The sequence below is a fragment of the Papaver somniferum genome, unplaced genomic scaffold (assembly GCF_003573695.1).
Source record: "Papaver somniferum cultivar HN1 unplaced genomic scaffold, ASM357369v1 unplaced-scaffold_6, whole genome shotgun sequence".
Lineage (NCBI taxonomy): Eukaryota > Viridiplantae > Streptophyta > Magnoliopsida > Ranunculales > Papaveraceae > Papaver > Papaver somniferum.
In genome coordinates, this window is record NW_020648748.1 from 26,638 (window position 1) to 50,549 (window position 23,912).

Consider the following 23,912-nt stretch of genomic DNA (forward strand, 5'->3'; position numbering starts at 1 on the left):
TCACTGCTAGCCTAGTTTCTCATGAATCCTAATCATCCATAGTGTCTCCTTTCATCTATAATTCTGTTTTCTTTTTAATTTCTCTTGTTTCTCAAGAATTACTCAAATCCCACAAGCGTCTCCGGCAACCAAAACATTACAAGTATCACAAGAATTACAGGAAACACATGATTCACTGTCATTACTGAGTTCACTAATGTCTCTTCAATCACTAATGATATCATCACATATATAAATCATTGCAATGACAAAATCTCTAAACCCAGAGCTAGAAACATCATCAAAATCGTAGTATATTTGTCTAACGCCTACAGCAAAAACCTTCACTGGATGGAATCCCGTGTTACTTTCTCACAATTCTTACCTAAACCTATTGATGGCTCTACATCAAAATACATCCCTTCCCCTGTTATTAATTCTAATATTCATTTTATTCAGTCCATGACACTCATCATCCTCGCACTATATGTCATCAGAATTATCCTCGACAAACTCAATTCAATAGCAATCACATTCATCCCAGACAAAACAATTCTAGATTAGACATATTTGAAAACCACAATCATCTATACAATATAAATCGACAGAAAAAGACAGTAATTGTGCAACAAAAATTCAAACTACCAAACATAACAGTTCCAACCTTAACAAGTGCAATATCCATACCATATACAAACCTCAACCTTAATCCAATTTCAGAACCTAGAATATCCATAAGATTGAAGACATAAGAGAAAGATTGTGCAATTCCTTACTGAGAAAAGAGGCGAGTCTTGCTCCGGGTTCCCTGGATAACACTCCGAGTCCGGCTACGAGTCATATAAACTCTAGGCTCAGCGGACCGCCTCACTGGTTCTGGAGAATGATACCCATCATTGGAATCAATATCATCAACAGCATCCTCATTCGGAGTATCCATAGACTCATCCATCGAAGCAGCAGGTACATTCATCTTAGGAACAAACTCTGGATAAAATGGATTGGCAGATGGATCGGTGGCTGGATCGGTACCTGGAGATTCAAATCCTGCAAAAATTGCACGGGATATCCTATCAGTAGCAGGACACGGAGAATCCATTACTGGAAAGCGCATGGGCTCATCATTGCGCCAAGGTTGACCAGCCATCCTACGTACCATAAATCTCTCTCTAGCATCAAGAGTTATGGACCGAAATCCAACTCGACCTAAACCAGATACCAGGAATCGATCAGCTATCACAACAACGCCCTCATGAACCTCAAATGGACCAAATTTGGGATGAAAATCATACAACACCCAATGATCCCAAGAACCCATCTGAGGATGTTCCGACGACATGGGAGTCCCAGTAACATAACAACTTTCATTACCATTATCCATTCCCGATGATCCATGTCCAACATTCTCTGGTGCTTGCTGATTACTGCTGCCAATACCATCTCCGACCTCCAAATCAGCAAATGGATTTCTAATATCCTGATTAATGAGAGAAGGCTTTGGCTGATTGAAGTGCTGGCGAAGACGCTCTACTGGAGAATCCATCAACAACTTATGCACAACCCCTGGTGGTCCGTCTTCTTGAAAACACTCCTCGATCTTCACTTCAACATTATGTTGCAGATCATCCAAATACCAAGTGAAATATTCCTCATAACCCAGGGATTCACATCCTTGTGGAAAGGCAATCCTATAGGAAAATTGAGTAAGACAATATTATCTCGGATACCAGTAAATTCTCGGTTCAGTTTCAACCTCAACCATATTCTGCTTGCCTTTCGATCATTTTTCTTCTCAATATTAGATATGGTGATGGGATTGGATGGTTCCTCAACAGTATCGACAAAGGAATTTGAGGAAAATTAAAAAAGAAATTGAAACTGTTCCTTTATCTCTAGCAGAGGCATTTATAAAACAGTTCATCGCGTGGTGTTGGGTCTTCTCACCATTAAGTGGTGACGGTTCCCAAAGAGAAACCTCTTCCGTCTCCAACACTCCTAATCTTAACCCTGTCGTTTCAAATTTCCCACAACAAGGGCAACAGTACCTACATCATATGAAGTTTAATTTCTCTAACTTAAGGCCAACTAACCTTCTCTGGAAATTTTTGAAAGATGGAGACTGGAGGAAGGCTCGCATTACATTTGGAAGTATGATGAGTACGACGCAAATAACTGCTCATTCTTTCGCACGTACCTTGCACATGAGCACGACTCATCCCAATACTCACCTATTTCGATTGAATGCCACAGATAACTGGTCCACTGAACCAGCTCTACACTCTCTCGTGCCATCTCACAAAGCTTATAGACAACATTTGCATCACAGGCTCAGTATTGCTAACCCTTTTGATCACTATTTTATTCTCATTGTCTTCGATACAATGCTATATAGTTACATTCAAGAGGAAAATAATTGCACTACTATAAGCCTGGTGCAAGCTAGTTTTAAAATATCATTTATCAACACATAGGTGTATTCTAGCCAATAATTTAGATTTCATTACCAAAAATAAATTGTATGGACCACCTAACCATTATCACAATCATAATATGTTTTGTCCTAGAAATTGGTTTCTTGGCAGGTCGTTTTCTCAAGGTTCGCTAGTAGTCAATAGCTCCAAATTGGTCAGCAAGACTAAGCAACACAGGAACTGGAACCGTAAATCTAGCACATGGTACTTGTACTTCATTTCAGTTTGGACTATTAAGCAACAGTTCTATCACCTTCTACTAAACAACAACATGTAGATTAAGCTCATAACTTAGATACACCTTAGAATTCGAATTAAAGTTCTTAGTCTTAGTACTACACACAACATCACCCTCTATACCACCAACATCACCACCAAAAACACTATAACTACTTTCATGGCATCTTCTTAAGGAACTAAACCCTCTGATCAAGTGGAAAACCTGGTTTAACAAATGAACTCATCCTTAAACATTCCTGAAGACCTATTTCCCAAAGTCTTTATCAATGTTAAAAATACACTACCTAAAAAGAAAGAAGATTGGAAATGGGTCTTCATTGGCAGATACTGCAGCAAAATTTCTCATGAAACTAGAGTTATTTCAAGATTCATCAACTCAAATTGGGAACTTAGAAGGAATGTTGAAGTTTATCTTTAGATGAAAACAAGAAATTATTATTCCATCAATCTTGGCAGCATAAAAGGTTACAAAGTCTTTAGAAAAGGAGGCACTAGAGGGATCTTTGACAAACTTATAGTCCTTACTGAAGTTCCACCTGTTGGACCTGATTTTATTGATCAAGCAAATTTCTACAGTGTTAAGATTTAGGCTCTGGTGAAAAGAGTCCCAAGACATATCATTCTTGATATGAGTAACATCATCAAACCAACTAGATTTTTTCAAGAAGAAAGAAAATCTTATGGAAGAGATGAAGATGAAAAAAATATGGAAGTTTTCCTAACCATTGATGTAACTAGAGCTCTAAAATATGGCATTGATGCTTATGAAACCACTACCATTTTCCACTAGCTTGAAATGGATTATGATTTGAATGGTATTGCATTATGTGAGGTATGCAGAATTCTTGATCATCCAAGCCCTCTATGTGAAGAAAAAGAAACACAACCTCAACATGTTACTCACAAAACACACCCATCAAATCTCAGTAACTCTTACCCCCTCAACTTCAAATACCCCAAACAATTCCAATACCATCAGTCCTCAACATAAGATCAAAGTAAGACATTACTCTGGCAAGGATGTCGCTGAGGAGTTTGTCATCAAAATGAGACTAGCTCAAAGACAAATCATCCTCAAGAACAACACTGAAGAGCTTGATGGGCCAGAGGACTATATCATCTTTAAAGCTGGATTACATCAACCAATCAATGGAGAAATCCCAACTACAAACAAAGAATCCATTGCCTGGCAAAAGAAGCATAAAAAGATCTTTGATAGCAGTAGGAGTAAGGATAAAATGATGAAAAAGAAAGGCATCCACATCAAAGCTGTTGTTAGGAAACAACATTCAACCATTGAGACTGAAATGAAGAACACTATCATTCCTGAAAATATTTTCCAAAAATCAATACAGAAAATAAATACCCAAATCTTTTGAAAGTATACCTTCTCTAGCTGACATACAAAATCAAATAAATGAAAATTTCAACAACCAGAAAGAGTTTCTCTGGGAAAGAAGAAAGAATGAACTTAAAATCAAGGCTGTGGACACTGATTTCCATCCACAGATGATTGACCGAAAAAGAAATCTCTTCAATTCCCCTACACCCAATAGCCACCCCCTTCATCATTGGGATCAAACTCAACCTGCCAAGAAGAGAAACATTCAAACTTTGCAAATGGAGGAAGAACATCTGACTGATATGACTATTGGATGCCTTGATGGAGAAAACCCTTTCCCAACTCCTCAAGTAACTCCTTTTATACATTTATATTTAATTCAAAGTTTTTTCAATACAGTCATAGAGATTGCTCTAACCATGAAAACCTCTGACATTTATAGTTTAATTACTCCCAAAAACTTCATGCTTCATAAGCTCAATTATCTAGGATACCTAATAATCATTTTCTCATACCCAACTGTGTCTTACTTTTAAAATTTTACTCTATAATGTCTTGGATTTGTCAAGGAATAGGAAAACCAAACACTAACAGGCATCCTGAGATATTCTTTCTTTCTAAAACCAAACAACAATCTAATAATCTTAAAGATATCCTCAGCAACATAGGTGTCACTAATCTTTGGTTTGTTGAACCTAGAGGAAAATCCAATACAACTGGCGGTCTTTCCTTAGCCTGGAAAACCAACCTAAAGGTTACTATACAAGACTTTTCTAATTATCATATTAGTGCCACTATTTATCCTAGTATAGGGGAACCTTGGTTATTTACAGGCTATTATGGAAGTCCCTACACTACTTTAGATAAAGTAAACTCCTGAAAAATGATAGAAAACACTAATAAGAATAACATTCTACCTTGGTCGATAATGGGTGACCTAAACTTTGTGTTGCATGATCATGAAAAATTCAGTCAACATCCTATTGATTTTTATGAAGCTAACATCTTTTTGGAGAAATTGGAAGCAGCTAATCTAACTGATTTGGTTTACACTAAATATCCTTTCACATGAACTAATAGAATAGGGGGTTATCATATTACATAACAAAGATTAGACAGAGGGTTAGATAATGAAATATGGATAGAAATTCACCCAAATTCCACCATCTCCAACCTTCCTGCCATTGGCTCTTATCATAACCCCATTCTTCTCAATACCAATCCTAACTGGAAACAGGGACGTATTCCTTTCAAATTGTTTGGTCCATGGCTAGACCACAAAGATTGTAAAGAAATCATTGCAGAATGTTGGAAGACTCAGCATAAAGGTTCTCTTGCTATCAAGATTATTAGGACGTTTAGAAACATTAAAGTCAAACTAAATAAATGGAACAAGGAAATATATGGTAACATAAAGAATAATCTAGAAAGTTTCTGGAATTTCTAAGAGCAGGGACCATATAATCAAACTTGGAGATAAAAATACCATTTACTTTCATATCTTTTCCAAGAAAAGATACAGAGGGAAGAAAATTGTTTCAATCCAACAAGAAGATGGCACTTGGCTCCATAACAGTAATGAGATAGCTCTTTGCTTCACCAATCATTTTGCTAACATGGCTACAACTGAACCTATAACCATCGATCAATCCATCATAAACCTCATTCTCACCACCATAACAAGCATTGAGAATAGTAATCTCTTAAGGACTCCTGATGCAATGGAAATCAAAGATATCTTGTTTAGCATGGACGGGGACATGGCACCAGGATCCAATAGCTTCCCACCAAATTTTTTCCAAGATAACTGGGAAGTTGTAGGTGAGGACATTATCAACATGGTTCAAAACTTCTTCACTTCTGGATACCTTCTTAAAGAGATAAATTCTACTTTCATTTTTCTCATACCCAAAAATGAAAATCCTAATACTCCATCTCAATTCAGACCCATATCCTTATGTAATACCACATACAAAATCATGTCAAATCTTCTAGCTCAAAAACTCAAACCCCTTCTACCCAAGCTTATATCCCCATTCCAATATGCTTTTATTCATGGCAGACAAATCTCTGAAAATATAGACGTATCCCATGAAATTATCCACCATATGAACACCAGAAAATGGAAAAAAAGAGTTAATGGTACCATGGGCATTAAGATTGATATGGAAAAAGCTTTTGATAGGGTAAACTGGGAATTTCTATGCCTTGATGTGCTTATGCTTGTTCTAGATCTTGAACTTGTACGCGTTGTACTTCGTGGCCTTTTCTCTTGTAGTCTGATATTCTCTTCTCTTAGTATATCATTATGACGCGTCAAATTCGCACGTTCTTCTTCTTCTCTCCTTCTTTCTGTGACTAACCTTTGTCGGAGCTCTTCTATGGTCATATCCTTTTCGGTTTTTTGTTATTGGCCACCTTCACCAGTTCTTTGCTCGTCTTCTTCTGTTGAATCCGTATTTGCAGTATGAACACTTACGACGGCATAGTCGATAGTGCTATTCTACTTCGGTACGCGCTGTATCTGAGTTTGGACTTGATTTCCTCGATTGTTTCTTTCTCCCATCCTTGACGACTCAGTAACTTCATTTCTTCATATTCCTGCGATTCTTCTGCTTCTCTTAGCTGGTATCGCTTGTTCTCCTGTAGAGTTTTGTCTTACCATCTGTTTTGTATCGTAACAATAATTTCTCTCGACGAAGGAAAAAGTATTCTCTAAAGAACCCTAAACTTTACTAAAAAATCGTTTTTCTGAAATGAAAACTTTTGGTTGAATTTTTTAGATCTCAACTTCTCAAACTCTCAAAGATTGTTACTAAAGTAAGGAAAAATTATGAATAAATTTATACTTGTTTTGAAAGAAATTCACTAATAGGGTACATTATTCCGAGCTGATTTCTAGCGCCAAAATGTAGTTGCAAGAGATCTCACAACTACACCCTTAGTAAAATCTATAAAACAATCTAAGAAATCATCGTAAGAATCTCAAGAACTTTTATTAAAATCTTAGAACAAATACAAAGATATGAGGAAACCCTAACTTGGGAAGCAAATAATATTTCTCTCTCCTAAAATTCTTGTCTAAGCTCTCTCAAGAGATCCCCCGCCCTACAAAGGCGCTCTTCTCCTTATATAGGAGTTTACATAGTGGAGGACAACTAATAAAGCTCCTAATTTCGGATCTGATATGCGTCAATGTCACATAATAATTTATCATTGCCGCACAATTTCTTTACTACCGCATAGATGTTCACACCTTTCTCGTGATATGGTGACGTCATCTTGAATATGTCGTACGCGTTTGTGTTCGCTTGATACCACTGGAGTTACTTCGCATATAAAACAAGTGTGCGGTATTTTGTACCCACAGTCTCCAATCTGCTTCTCTGTAGTGTCATTTCAAGTTCAATGGACAATTTTGGATCTTAGTACAATTTTCTATATATATTTTCATAATTTTGTATATCAGTCTGCTGCTCTGACATAAATAACTTGCAGAATCTGAAATGTAGTACCCCTGAAAGACAAGGTTGTAGAAGTGCAGTATAATAAGGGAGCCTTAATCTTCTCGATCAAATTCTCCTACAGGTAAAATTTAGTCTTAAAATATACATTTATTGACGCTCAACCAACAAAATCCATCCAGTGGCAGTGAAGTTATTTTGCGTAGTAGATTTAGTACCATGATAAATTCTACTCAGCCGCCGTATTTCACAACCTGTGTAAATAGCCCAGGCCCAACCTTGGATTTTTTGGAATAACCGAGTTAGGAAATCCCCGGATTTCTAAAATATTCACCCCACCACCTATATATATATATATACACAACAAAACTAGTCATAAAACCAAGGTGAAAAAACTTGTGGTACAAAAACCTCACTCAAATGTTGGGATTCATTAAAACTCCATCATAAACTAACTTGATACAAAAACCCCAAATTTAAAAAAATTGGTACAAAAACCCCAAATTTCAAAATTGGTTTCATCAAATTTCATGATTAAACCAAAAATTGGTTTCGTCAAATTCTATTAGGCTTCATCAAATTTTATGATGAATCCAAATTTTGGTTTCATCAAAATTTTGTTTTTTGGGGTTTTTGTGTTACTTTTGTTTTGGCGGGTTTTTTGTGGTTATAACTCGCGGACCGTATACACAACCCATATACAATATTAACCACAATACACAGAAGAGCACATCACAGTTCTCTTGAAAGGAAGCAACAATGTGGACTCCAGAAAATTCCAGAAAAGATCCAACTAGAGATTATGTCAAGGTTACCAGCAAAATCCGTCTTCCGTTTCAAATCCGTATGCAAGAGGTGGTATAATTTAATTTGTAATCCTAAGTTTGCCGAGGATCACTGGAATCTTTACAGGAAAAATCATAAAATCATGATCCGAGATGCAAGAATGGGAAAACCATAGATTAAGATTCAATTTTTTCAGTGTCGGCATCGTCATGGTGAATCAGTTTTTTTTGTTGAAAAAAATGGTCAAAGAAATTGGTACTTTTATTTTTTGGGATCATCATTTTCTTTTTTTGAAAAGATTTGGGAATATTGATAAACTTCCCCACTCATAATTTCGGTTTGATAAATTGTCCCTATTTTTTTCAACTTTTCAAAACTGCCCCCACTGCTAACTTTTCCATCTAATTTAGTTTTCCATCCAATTTTTTACTTATTTATCCTTTACTTGTCACGTTTATCTTCTACTTCATTTTTTCAGATTCGTCGAGCTCGGTTCATGGATTTAGGGTTTGGGGTTCAGGGATCAAAGTTCATGGTTCTGGGTTCATGGTTCACGATATAGTTCAGGGTTAGGGGTTTAGGGTTCATAGTTCAGGCTTCGTTGTTCATGGTTCAAGGTTCATGGTTCACGATATAGTTCAGGATTAGGGGTTTAGGGTTCATGGTTCATGGTTAGGGTTCATAGTTCACGACATAGTTCAGGAATAAATATGACTTTTTAACAGGTGAGATAACTTCCACCTTGCATTTAACGGGATGGAAAACATTATGAAAAAAAAACGGGGCAGTTTAGAAAAGTGCAAAAAAACAGGAACACTTTTTTTACCCTAATTCAAAACTGGTCACTTTATCAAAATTCCCTATTTTTGGGATCATCGTGCAAGTGTGATGATTTTTTTTCCTTTTTTTATTTAGTCTCATTGCAGCTTTGTAACAAATGTATCTTTTTTATTTTATTTTTTAATTGTTCGAATGGCAGACTTGTTAGTTGTTATCTCTGATTGTTGCATTGGCGTTTACTGTTTAGCATTATATGATCACTCCACAATCTTGTTGTCATTGTCAATCTATCTCATTTGATTTCTCATGGTTGTCTGATCCTCCCAAACAGATTCTAGTACTTCAAATAACTTCTTTGTTACAAGAACTGCCCAGGTCATGAATAAGTAGAAATTGACGTTTAGTCCCAAAGTTAGTGGATTTTGGACGTTCTAGTTCTGTCCTCCAAAGCCTAGTATTGGTTAGTCCAAAATTTCCCCTCCGAGACAGTTTAGTCCAGAATTTGGACGAGTTAGTCCTTTTCTCCACCAATCTGATTTTTTTTTGTGCCCAAAATGTCCTTAAACCATAATATGTCAGTTTTGGAAAGAGAAAACTTAGATCAGAGAAAAGTGAGGGAGAGACATAAAGGAGATTTCAAACCGGAGATGGAGAAACATTTGATTCAAAATAAGCACGAAAGACCTGAAAACTATCATTAAAAACGCTTGTTCTTGGAGATCTACCCGAAATGAGTGATGTGAAATTGATGAGCATCGTCATGAAAAATTGAATCTGAAGATTTCGTCACCAAAAATAATTACGAAGATAAGTTTCTTCTTCTCTTACCACTTATCTGTATCTTGAACATTCTATTTGGAGTTATTCGTTTACCGTTTTTAAAATTGAATTTCGTTCAATTTTTTTCTAGGGTTTTTATAGGACTAGGATAAAAAATTCTTTTGATTAACATATTAGATTTGAAATTATAAATTCTTTTTTATAAGGTGAGATTCATAAATAGAAAGACAATTTAATCCATGTGCTTCACATATCAATTTCTGTTTTTTGTTTTCATTTTGATCTCATCGCTTCTAGCTAGAGTACTAATACTATCAATATGCACGCGTTGTTAGTAGGCTATCTCAGGAGTGGAAAGCATGTTTGATTTGATTACTTGATTATTTATTTTATTTTATTTTATTTTTTTTGTAAGTGTTTGATTTGATTACTCGATATAAGGTAATCCAGTGTCTTTTTTATTTTACATTCACTTGCAGTAGAGATTAATGTCATTGATTTATATTCGTAAACTATGTGAATCAAGCTGATACTAGTGATTTTTATACTCCCTCCGTTCCATTTTACTTGATGTTTTAGGGCTATTTTTATGTTCCAAAATAGATGAGTGTTTAAATATTTTTCCCAAATTCTCATTAATTTTCCCTTGCTTTGGAATCATACCATACCATTAATTTTCATTGAAATCAGTAAATAGATAATTAATCTAATTTTTACATCCACTCCATGGAGGATAAATACTCTATCCCAAGTAAATTACAATGTGATCCGTAATTTACACTAAATATAAAAACTAGGTATTTTAAATTTTTAGGAAGCTATTAATATGGGTAGATTTGGAAAAAATTTACTCTCTATGTTATTTCTTAATCTGCGTGAAAAACTCTACAACGTCAAGTAAAATGAAATGGAGGGAGTATTATTTTTACACATTAGAGAAACTACGTTATAAGATATAAACTAATTGTTAGTTGCCATGCACCTAGTAGGTAATAACAAGGGAGAAAAATGGACTTCTATCGACAGAGCATTAGAATCTGAGCAACTGGAGTGTTTGACAGTCATCGCACTAGTTAGGTGGGAAACTAGTTTGAACCTGCAACTTCTTATTATTTCGGAATCTTACAAATTTGCATCTGGTTTAATTTGGGTACGTACATCTCCTATATGGGAATGCAAATGCAAAAGTCAAACTAGTTTTGTATCCTTTTTGTCTTTTTTAAAGTTTCCCTTCCCTAATCCTCATATTTTTGTTAGACATTAATCATAATACAAGAAGCAAATATTACATATAATATTATAATTAATTAATATTACTGTTCGAACTTCTAAAATGTTGCGGGCATGCATCTCATTTTTTGAATCCCATTAAGGTTGCAGAAAACACTTACACTTTTGTATAAAACAATGCCAAAGTTGTGGGACCTTTTATCTCTACATACTTACAATAGTTTTCCACTAAATACTTATTTGCATAAAAATTATTTTTATTTATTTATACAAGATTAGGTTCTTAATTTGTTGGATTTCATACGCTGATCAACAGTGTGGCTGCTATTAGTGGATTGCAACTGGTTGTTTAGCTTGTATGTCACTTTCGGTTAATTTTGTTTTATGGTTGCTGTCAGTTTTGTATTTCCTCATGGTACAATGTAAAAATTAACTCCATAAGCTTATACTTGCATAAATAATTAGGGTGTAGAAATTGGTACACATGTGTAAAAGTACACTAAAACCATATTTCTAGCAAGCAGAACTAAAATCATATCTCTAGGAAAACCTAATTTATATTTAAAGTTATTTTTAAAAGTGTTATATCCTTGAATACTATGTGATACTTTAAATAGTCGCCTTACTATTTTGTGTATATTTTGTTATTGAATTGTGAATGTGCACAAAATTTTTTGCTATTTTGTGTATATTTTGTTATTGAATTGTGAATGTGCACAAAATTTTTTGGTTCCACAATTCGAAGCCGAGAAGCAAAACGAAACATTTAAAAGGTATTACTTGAGAATTTCCACCCTTTTATTTTTTTATTTTATTTTGCATCTTGGTTATTCTATTTGTTTGTTGATAAGTACATAATTATGTAAAAGCAATCAAGATTCCTGCACCTTTAGTATTATCGCGTTCCTATTTTACTCAAACTAGAAGCTCTCAATGTGTGCTGCAATGTGTACATAGTTGTACACATGCTGAAGATTAATGTGTACATAATTATACACTTGTTTATTGGGTGCCATTTCTGGGTGCTGATCGTAAATTCAGGAATAAGCTTTGGTTAATGTCTAATCCTTCTACTGGTAATTATCACTAGTATTCTTTTGTTTTCATTTCCAAATTTCAATTCGACATGCAAATTTGATAATGGTAGACTGGAATTTATATCAACAGGTGAAACACTATCGTTGGGTCGCAATTCAAGATTTGTTATGAGGTCAGGACCAGCTTGGCTTTTGTTCTTTTTAATCATTCACTTTGTCTTAACTCTGGATAACTGAACGCGAGAACTTTTTATACATATATGGTGTAAAGAAATATTTTCCACTAAACTCTCAACTTGCAGCTTCCGTTGAGAAGTTGCATGTGAAATTACTTAGATTAACTGCTTGTTTAGGATATGCCCAATTTTGTGTTTTTTTTCTTTCTTTTTGTTGTAGAATTTTTATGTGTAGACGATTCAAGTTATATATGTGTATAAGTTTCTGCATTTTGTTCCGTCTCATGAATATACAACATGTTTTGTGTACGCGGATGCTAGATTTTATAGATTTTGTACATGTGTACATGGTGTACACTACTGTCATGTCTCATTGATATATGGCATGTTTTATGGGTATGGATGCTAGATTTTCATGATTTTTGTAGATGTGTACATGATGGTTGTACATATTTGTACACCTATAATATAAGTGTACATTGTCGTACACATGTGACAGAAATTACATGTGTACATAGTATCCCATTTTAGGACTCTTAATCAAGTTTTAGTGAACAATCTCTCTTTTGTTTTTTGGATATTAAATCAGTGATGCTATGATTCAATGGATGTTGGTTACGATAGAAATGTTAGGGATGTCTGATTGCGCCAATACTGTCAACTGTATGAATATTTCTCCAGCAAGCATCAATTCAAACATCTTTCCACTATAACAACGTAGAGATTGTAGAATCAAGGCCAAATGCAGCAGTAAGTTAAACTAAAATTCAAAGTCGTTGAGGAACTAGATCTGTTTCACATAATATAAACACAGGCTTGCTAATGTATCAATCCAGCCGAACAATCATATCTACTGTAGCTTTGTAAATGTTGCTTCTATTTGACCACAAGAACTTACATCAACAGATGCAACCCAAATTGGCAACAACTTCTCGAATCTCGGTCAGATATACAACATAAAATATCATTCAACAAAAGTATTAGTAAGCATATATTGTCAAAAATACGTAAGAATTAACCGATGTATTTTCTTGTACACCAGTTATATGGGTGCATATAAAAGTGCACCTTTCTTGTCTGCTTATTACAGGTGTGTTTGCTTGTACACCTTCCTCTTAGAGCTTCAATGGAGGAAGAGAGGGCAAGAAAGGACACTGTTGCAAGGGCTTTAGAAGAAAAAGGAGGTGTACAAGCTTCAAGTTCACATGATACAACTATGACTGAAAACGCTGGCATTATGTCTGATGGAGCTAATGCAAGCGATTTGATGGTAGGTCTCATGCTTGTTACTGGTTGTCCTGGGATTGAATATGTGGTTAGAAACATAATGCAGTTTATGATTGAATAAGGTCTTGAGCCCTTCTATCAGTAATGAGACGAACAAAATGTCACCGTGGCTTGTATACGATAAGGAATTCATCCTCTTGGAGATTGAGAATGACTTTATAGCGTTTTCTGCGATCAAAAACTTATAAAATGAGAAATATATCTCCCAAGAAATTCTATTAAATGAGCCATGATTTGTAAAACCGAACCAAAACTATACATAACCAACAAAGACGTCTTTTGAGAACTTCGATTATACTCGATGTTATCAAAACATAAATACTGCTGAAGCTGAGTAACTAGGATTTTGGATTGCTTAGTCTCGACTACACGAAGTTGCAGGTTTAGTTTTTGTAGCGTCTTAATTCATCGAGTACTTAAAACTTGATTAAACATGGGATTTTTCTACAAGATTATAGTTTTCCTTGTTAATAAAATTATGTTGTGTGCTTTACTTTATTTTCACGTTATAATTTCTTTATATTATAATTAAAATACAATTGATCACCTTGTTTAAGATAGTCTTTATTCTTTATTAGATCTAAAAGATTACTCAAGGTATGTCTGACTAGGTTGATCCAAATAAAAATGTGGTGTATTTGGTACTTTCGTCTATTCAATTGGTATCAAAGCAGATAAACACAGAAATCTAAAAATCTATGTTTGTAAGCGACTCCAACCTATAGACATGAACTTAAATTGTTTTCAATCAAGTTCGATTCACGTTCCCCCATGATTTGATGGTTCAAACTATCTATAGTGGAAAATGGTAATGCAATCTTTCCTTCAATCTCGTGACTTTAACATTTGGGTTTTAATTATTGATGGATATTAACACCCAAAATTACTTGTTAACAACTCAACTACTGAGTTTAGACTAAAGGAATTAAAGGACTTCAAGTATTCAAAATTAGACTAGGTTCATGAGTTTTTCTGTAAGATTGCAGTTTTTCTCGTTAACAAAATTCTAATGTGTGTTTAGTTTTATTTCTGCATTATATTATAATTGAAGTATCTGCACTCGTACGATTGATCACCTTGTTTAAGTTAGTCTTTAATCTTTATTAGATCGAAAAGATTATACAAGGTATGTCTGAATAGGTTAATCCAAAAAGATTGTGGTGTATTTGGTACCCTCGTCTTTTTAATACCAATACTAGAAGCCCCTTGAGTTTGATGTTAGTATGGACTTTATATTGGGTTTATCTCCTATGGTTAGGGGTAACGATTCTGTAATGGTTGTTGATCGTTATTCCAAGATGGCACATTTTATTGGTTGTAAAAAGTTTGTTGATGCTTTTAACGTGGATTCTTTATTTTTCAAGGAAGTAGTTCCTCCTCATGGGATACCGAAATAGAGTACTTCAGATAGTGACAAAAAAAATTTAAGTTATTTTTGGAAGAGTTTATGGACGTAGCAGCTTTGCAATTCAATACTTCGCAAACTGATGGTTAGATGAAGGTTGTTAATCTCTCTTTAGGAAATTTACTTCAATCTAAGTTTGTTGATAACAGTAAATTAACAATGGGATAACAGTAAATTAGACTCTCTATCCAACTCCAAAGCCTCAAGTATAAATATGAAGGTCCAAATTTCCATTGGTACCAAATACTTACGATCCCAAAGTATCTCAAGATGATGTCAACGTTTTTTTTAGATTAATGTCGGGAATCAAGTTAAGCTCTGTTCAGGAAACTTATACATTGGACGTTAATTTGTCTGGTCGGTCGATAATATTTATTTCAGTTATCGATGGCCGTAGGATAGATGAAACTAACTCTACTAGCCCAAGAGACCTAAGAATTTGCATGATTCCCGGTATTTATAATTCCATGGAATCACATATCGCTTAGAAATATGATTTCTACAACGTGAACAACTAGGAAAACTTTTAAAACCAAAGCCTATATAAAGAGAGCGTATTATAAAAGCTAGACATACCATAGCTATAAGAAAAACTATAAAAGCTAGACATACCATAGTAGTATTGCAAAACAAGTTTGTTTGTTGCGAGCAAAGAAACTACAGTTCTTGCTGTCGTCGGTGTTCAAAGTGGACAACAACATCAATTCGTGTAAGAACAAAGCAAGAGAAGGAGATACAAAATCAGTAAGGAAAGTTCAACATCTGTTGGGTATTGGTAAAATTTTAAGAAATTGATTTCCGTTGCGTGACAAAAAACAATGTCAAGATCAAGTATTCCTGAAGACATGCAAGAAGAGATTTTATTAAGGTTACCTGTGAAATCCATCTTATGTTTCAAGTCCGTATGCAAGAGTTGGTATGCATTACTTTCCAGTCGTAAGTTCATAGAGGATCACCTCAATATTGCCACCAAAAACCACCTTAGAAACAGAAAAATTATGATCGGAGTCTATGATACTGATTTCAAAGCTGATAATATATTTTATTCCATAGATTATGCCTCATTATTATCACCGACGTCAAGCAGGTGTGACGGAGCTGTGCTGATGGATTACCCAAACGACAATAATGCTATAACCGACGATAATATCCATTCGATTATAGGATCTTGCAATGGCTTGATTTTATTATGGGCCGAACCTAGTGAAACACTATATCTTTGGAACCCATCAACAAGAGAGTACAGGGAAATCATTGGAGCACCGACGGCCATAGAAAACCTTTCTTATGGGTTTGGTTACGATGCCAAAACTGATAACTACAAGTTGGTATGCATTGCAACTGGCTTCTCCAATGATATTGGCGAGCTTGACGATTTTTCTGAAGTTTACATATACATAGCTGGTTCATGGAGTAGAGGCCAAAATATCCCTTATTCGTGTTCTGATGGGACCGAAGCTGTGCTTCTGAATGGTGTTCTTCATTGGTTAGGTGAAACAGTTCATTGGACCGGCGATACCGCCACTCATGAAGAAACTATAATCTCCTTCGATATTAACAGTGAAAAGTTCATGGATTTGCCGTTTCCTGAAGGAACTATGACATCTCCAGAACAGAGTTTGGATGTCCAAGTGCTAGGAGATTCCCTTTGCTTAGTTTCTAGTGTCGGCAAGGTACGTGTTGATGTATGGGTTATGCAAAATTATGGAGTCAGAGAATCTTGGACAAAGGAATTCACCATTACCCAAGAAATCATTACTGCAAATCCCAGTTCCTTAACGTTTTATGGTTTTACTAAAAATGGTGAGATTCTGATACAGCTTGATGATTGTTTCGGTTTATACGACCGAAAAAATAATAGCCTTAGGATCCTGAATTTAAATGGCACCATCGACGGTTACCTTTTTTCGGAGAGTTACGTGGAGAGCTTAGTTTCAGTGACAAGTACAATGGAACAAAAACAAAAGAAATACACTGGTGAAGTTCAAGATTCTCATTTGGAGAAAATCTCTGAAGTTATAATGGAAGCAGTTGCAGATAAAGAAGCAAAACGCAAACGTAATGAATTAACTGAAAGTAATATTACTTCTAAAAGAAAACGAGTGATAACCAAGAATTGAATGATGTAAATTCTGCTGTTGGAGGAGTCAATAATGGTTTTGTGTAGATGTTATTCTTGCAGATATGTTCTTTCAAGTGAATGCGCATTTATTTTACTCATTTTCTGAAAAATAAAACTCGGGTTCAATGATATTACGTTCCAGTTTGTAAACAACATACTCCATATGTGAAATAAACTTCAGAAAAATCGAATTTCTTCATGGAGGTGAAACTATACACATTCAATTGAAGAACTTCTGACAAGAAAATAGAATGTGTACTCAACTAAAGATTTAGGATCGAATTTCCTCCATGAAGAACTCAATCTTTGCATTTTATACTGAAATAAAGATTTAGGATTGAATTTCTAACAAACACATTCAATTGAAGAACTTCTGACAAGAACATAGTTCGATGGAAATAACATAACCACCAGCCAAAAATCTTGTTTGTAACATCCAAAGCACATAGTATTGCTGCTGTAGACTTTTTCAGATGATATGGTTGTCATGTAGTTGCTACAGAGAAAGCCGGCCCGAAGGCACAGGCTTTGAAAGCTTCCAAGGCAGTCAAAGTTGGAGCATCAGAAGAGTAAGAAGCTCCATACATCAGAAAACATTTCACAGGCCAAAGACATGGAAGAAGGCGAGGAACCCAAGTACCGTCGTATTAGTGCACAACCAAGGAACAATGATATAACAAGCACGATGTGGAAAGGGTTCCCATAACTTTCAGATCTTCCGAAGAAAACGTGCCAATATGAACAAGCTTGTCAATTACCAGATTCTGAAAAATCAAGAGCCGGCAACAAAAAAGATCGAAAATAACAATATTCTGGTATTCACTATTGATACTCATGCAGACAAGAAGAAAAATAAGGATCCAGTCAAGAGAGATTTTCGAAACCAGGCAAACAAAGTGAACAACCTCATCAGGTAAACTCCAGAATTCTCTCGTGTGTGTGCCTATATTGGCTTACTTTCAACTCTAGCTACTTAATTTCTTGACTATCATCCTGAATCCAATTCCGTGTGAAAATTTATAGACCATTTATTTACTCCATTCTATGTGCGCTTCTGCTATGACTTCAGACCATCAAACAAATAGAATTTCGTCGCTGCTTGATATTCAGCCCACTGTAACAAATAAGAAAACAAATTACAGAAGATTGGAAAAGCAAGAGAGTATATTACAAAAAAAGAGCAAGTATAGTTTCACCTCCATGCGCCTTTTTATGCAAGATCAGGAACCCACCCATAGTTTCAAAGAACATGAACAAAATACAAGTCCATATGTAAAACTTCCATTACAGACAAAGATCATTACATGCACTTTCACCAACCTAAGACAAGACGCAAAGAGTTAACAATATATACCCGAGAACGCCATTAAAGAAACCTTAGAAATCAATTCTCTAAGTTATTCTTCAAAACAACTTTAGATCTTCTCTTCTATATCTTCTTCATGGCTGCTAGTAACAAAGGAGAAACATGAAAACACTATAACCCCAAAATCTTCTCCAAACAAGTTTTTCCCTCACACCGACATTGGCCTTGACGCTCACACTCGATACACCCGATGAAGAAACCAAAAACCTAAGCACAATGTTTTACCATTCTTTTAGGTTAGATGTATAAAAACCTACAATTATAGTCCGATATATAGAGAACACAAACTTGGCCTCAGGTATCAATCTCCCATTAAAAAACTAAACTCTTTGCTAAATCTATCAAACCTAGATATGATATCCCGTCGATGTAGAAACCTATATGTATGTTTAAGTCTCGAATTAAATATCTTAATAACTTATCCTTAGCTAATTAGGATTCTTACGTATTTTTATCAAGACCTCTAACAACAAGTAGTAATTTGTGATTACTAGTTGTGTTTATTGTGAAGTACATCACAAATTGAACTTGGCCTTGGTTGAATATTCCATGATTGTGTTTGTATTGCCTATGATTAACTCGTCTTGCGGATTTTAATGATTTTATAGGTTTGAATCTTGTAACAAGTAGCATTAGGTTATTTGGTGGAAAATAATTCGTATGCTAGCAATTGTAGTATGTGTTGATGAACAATTATGGAACCTCTTTGTTAACCCTCTTAGGTTATGAGACATATATTTATATTGAGCTATATGGATACATGTTACAATGGACTCTAATACAGGATCCAACATATATGGACGTATATATGGACTTTATATGGAAATATATTCTACACACCCCCTCAAGTTGTACACGGTGGTAAACAACGTGAAAGCTTGCCACATAAAAATTGAAAGCGTGTACTTGATAAACCTTTCGTAAAGAGATCTGCAGTAGACGACAACGCACGATACTCAGATTCAGTACTTCTAGTAGAGACAGTGGCATGTAGTTGAGCGAGACGACAATGCACGACAACGCAAGAAAACACAATGGCCTGTAGTTGAGCGAGAAGTATCCGGATCACCACCCCAATCAGCATCAGAATAAGACTTGAGATGCAAAGAAGAATCACGCCAAAAACAAATAACATGGCCTAATGTACCCTTGAGATAACGAAGAAGTCGTTTAACTGCCATGAAATGAGTATGAGTAGGCTTGTGCATAAACTGACTATTTTGTGTGAGAACAAGACCATAAGAAGTTTTACTGGCTTCCAAACCAAGAAAATAGTTTAATTCACCCAAATCTGTCATAGCAAGCTATGTTTTAAGTGTTAGAAGAAGTGATTGAATGCCTTGAGTGTCACTGCTATTCAAAATTATGACGTCCACATAGAGGAGAAGTATAATGATGCCCGTACTAGACTGTCTGACAAATATATAATGATTATATTGAGAAGATTTAAATCCAAGTGTTGTAAGAAACGAAGCAAAATGATGAAACCAAGCATGGGGTGCTTGTTTCAAGCCTATAGCGCCTTGTGCAGCAAACAAACATGATCAGGAAATCGAGGATCCACAAATCCTTGAGGCTGCTCCATATAAACTTCTTGATCAAGAGACCCATGTACAAAAGCATTCTTAACATCTAGTTGCTTAATAGGCCAAGATGAAGAAACTATCAAATGGAGAACCAAACGAATAGTCACAGGTTTTACAACTGGACCAAACGTTTCATCATAATCAATCCCATGATGTTGAGAGTACCCTTTAGCAACCAAGCGTGCCTTACGTATGTCGAATGATCCATCAGAGTTCTGTTTGACACGATAAACCCATTTGCAACCAATGATATTCATTCCCTGTCGACGAGGAACAAGAGACCATGTGCCATTACGTAACAATGCATTAATCTCCTCAAGCATAGCTTCCCACCATTCTGAAGACTTGGAAGCTATAGTAAAACATGATGGTTCCGTCGGTAACGAATTATACTCAGATGCAAAACTGTATAAGATTGGATACCGAGTAGAGAAACAACCCTTGAAACTCCTAGGTTGAATAGTATGGTCCTTAAGTCTACTAACCATAGGATGAAAATTGGTAGTCGACAGTGGGGGCTCCTGTGCAGTAGGAATGTCTGAAGATGACGATACAGATGACACGGAATGTGTAGAAGAGGAAGGAGAAGGGGATGAATCACCAGAAAATGATAGTCTAGTAGGTGATAAAAGTGGAACACTAGAATTTTGAGAAGAGGCAGGAGTAGTGGGTGAATAAGGAGTGAGAGAATTAGGAGAAGAGGAAGTATAAATAGGAGATGTAGGAGGTGGTGAAGTCGACGTAACAGAAATTGTAGAGGGAGAAAATTCAGAAGTGGAAAGGGGAATATTTACTAGATTTGGAGGTGAAGATAGATGTGTAGCTGCGACTGTGTTTGGCCAACTTAATAGATTTTGTGTAGCTGGAGCAGAAGATGAAATGTTTAGTTTAACACCGGCATCAGTGGGTTATGGAAAAACAGACTCATCAAAAATGACATGACGAGAGATGTAGACACAATTACTCGAAACCTCTAAGCATTTGTAGCCTTTATGCTTATAACTGTAACCAATAAACACACAAGGAGGTGTTTTTGGCTGCAATTTATTCTTACGGAAATGACAATAGAGGATAACAACGACATCCAAAGGCTTTGAGAAACCCATAGTACGGAACTCTATTATGCACCGCAAAAAATGGAGTATCGTTGGATAAAACTGGAGTGGGAATACGATTAATTAAGTACGTAGCAGTGGCATGAAATTCAGCCCAAAAACATTTCGGTAAACCACGACCAGTTTCAGTAATATGACGTATTTTCCGCTCAGCAAGACCATTTTGTTGTGGCGTGCTAGGGAAGAAAGATAGACTTTGAATACCATTAGAAATCAAATAGTTTTTAATGGATTAGCATACTCAATACCACCATCAGATTGTAAAATGAGAATGGATGTTGAAAATTATTTTTCAATCATAGCTTTGAAATCCAAAAAACAGCGAAACACTTGATTTTTATCGGATATGAAGTATAGCCAGGTGAAACGAGAACATTCATCAACAAAGAAAACAAAATAACGAAAGCCACAATTTGATTGAAAAGGTGAAGGACCCCATAAATCTGAATGAATAACATCACCAATTTTATTAGAATAAGTAGTTATCGACATGAAAGGAAGACGATGGTGCTTGGCACCTACACAACTAATACAAATAGATTTAAAAGAACAATTACTATATGAAAAAGGGAAAGAAATACTACACTTAAGAGACTGAAACACACGATTATTAGGATGACCAAGACGCATATGCCATACTTCTGGACTTGTACTAATACCAATTGTAGTAGTAGAAAAGGCTGATGGAGTTGATAACTTAGGAGAACAATGATTTTTGTCGAGAATTTGATACATGCCATCTTCAGTCTTACCCTTGTACAGAGGAGTTCCCGTTCGTCGATCCTGAATGCAAAAGCCAAATTTATCAAAGATAAAAACACAATTAGAATCACGAGTGAGTTGTCCAACAGACACTAAATTTTTGGAAATTGAAGGCACATGAAGAGTATTTTTCAATAACATCTTAGATGAGGGAGAGGTGATGGTGATATCACCAGTCCCTGTGATAGGTAAAAGTTTTCCATTGCTTACAAGGACTTTGGCTTTACCGTTGTAGTCGACACGATTCGACATTTGAGAAGCATCAGAAGTCATGTGTGCCGAGGCAGCAGTATCAGCAAACCAATGGTTTTCATATGGCATGGTGATGTGATTTGTAGATAGTGGTAAAAGTGGTTCGATTCTCAGTCTTATGAAGGATATTAATTAGACTTAATTCCTAATATTAAAATAGAAAACTCACTAAAAATTATAGCAAACTCAATCAAAGATGATATCAATACTAAAAGAAACACTGAGGCTAAGATTCCACTATTTTCCAAGTTCAAAGTGATTAAACTAATACTTATATTTATGCAATTTTCTTGTTTAATTTGATTCTAAAATATTGCAACAAGTAGATTTTCAAAAGTAATAATTGTAAGTACCAAGTATGAAGCATCAAAAGTCTTAAAACTGAGCATACTCCATCAAAATGGATCACAATCACTCAAATAAAAATCATATTCAATAATATTTCAAGGAAAATAATCATATAATTATTGCAAATAAAAAGATAAAATAGAAGATACCACTTTTTGTTGGAAAAATAGCTTCCTCTATCGCCTCAGCAATGGGGTTTAGCTCCTCATATTAATCATGATCTCAAAATATGTGTTTGTTGCTCAAAAGATGATTAAAAGAGTGAAAAGTAATAACACAAACTGTTTACAACAGTGTATTGGTGTTGCAAAACAGCTATTACAATGGTACTGTTACAGAAAAAGTGTTGATTTGTCCTCTGCAGCTGCTGGTGATGATACCTTTCTCAAAATAGTACCTCCAAGCAGAGATGCAAGCAGTCCCAAAGGAAACACTGATAATACGGCTTCGTCATCAACTCTTGCTCGAGATGTTGCTTCTTTGCCTCCTCCTCCACACCAAAACCATGAACAAGTTGCTGAAGGTAATGATCATTACCGAAAACTGGTTCAAAGTTATGTGAAAGTTTTTAATGGAAATGACACTCCTGCTGAGCATGAAGAGTTGCTTCATAGGATTCATCAGTATCTAGATGGTAATGGTAATAAAATTAGTGAAGCACTTAATGTTGAATTCGATTATACTGATGCTAGTGTTGCAGTTGTGAAGGGCCCACTAGGGAACTTCACCATCAAATTGCAAAATCCTATAAGCATGTTGAAAGTAGAAAAAACACTGGTGGTTTTTATGGTAAAAACGCTGAGTACCAAGGATACAAATCAGCGATTAAAATTGCCTATATATTTTGTTAAGAAGATAGTTCCTTTGCTGAATCCTGCCGATAATACTGAAGAAGAAGGGGTTCAAGTGAGGGTTTTGGATCATGAATTGAGAAGTTGGGAAGTCCAGCTTAAGGGGTTTGATGGCAATCCCATGTTTCTATATAAGGGTTGGACCGGATTTAGACGGAATAAAAATTGGCTTGGGATAAATATGATGGTAAAGATTGGAGCGTTTAAGGATTTTCAATCCCAAGAGCTGTCATTCATTGTACTTCCAGGAGCTTAGAAGAAGAAGAAAGGATTTTCAATCCCAAGAGCTGTCATTCAATTGAGTTTGATTTTTAGCAGGGTTTGGATGATGTTTGGCATTGTGGGTTTGAACAGTACTAGTAGTTATTTTTGTGGTTCTGAATGTATAAAGGTATAAAAAAATTTCTTGCCAGTTTTCTATTTTTTTTTTTTCTTGAGAATAAATCTATTTATATCGAAAAAACGGGTAATTGACTTAGAGTAGTTCATTAAAGGTACCCTAAGTAGGGATATGCCTGCAATGTGATTCCAAA

The 23,912-nt window shown here is 35.4% G+C and overlaps 1 protein-coding gene across 1 annotated transcript; it reads left to right on the forward strand.

The window, feature by feature from the left end:
- Positions 1 to 15,795: 15,795 nt before the first annotated feature.
- LOC113343475 (F-box/kelch-repeat protein At3g06240-like) lies at positions 15,796 to 17,097 on the forward strand. Its single transcript, XM_026587643.1, has one exon. The coding sequence runs from the start codon at positions 15,796 to 15,798 to the stop codon at positions 17,095 to 17,097; it is 1,302 nt and encodes a 433-aa protein (XP_026443428.1).
- Positions 17,098 to 23,912: the final 6,815 nt, after the last annotated feature.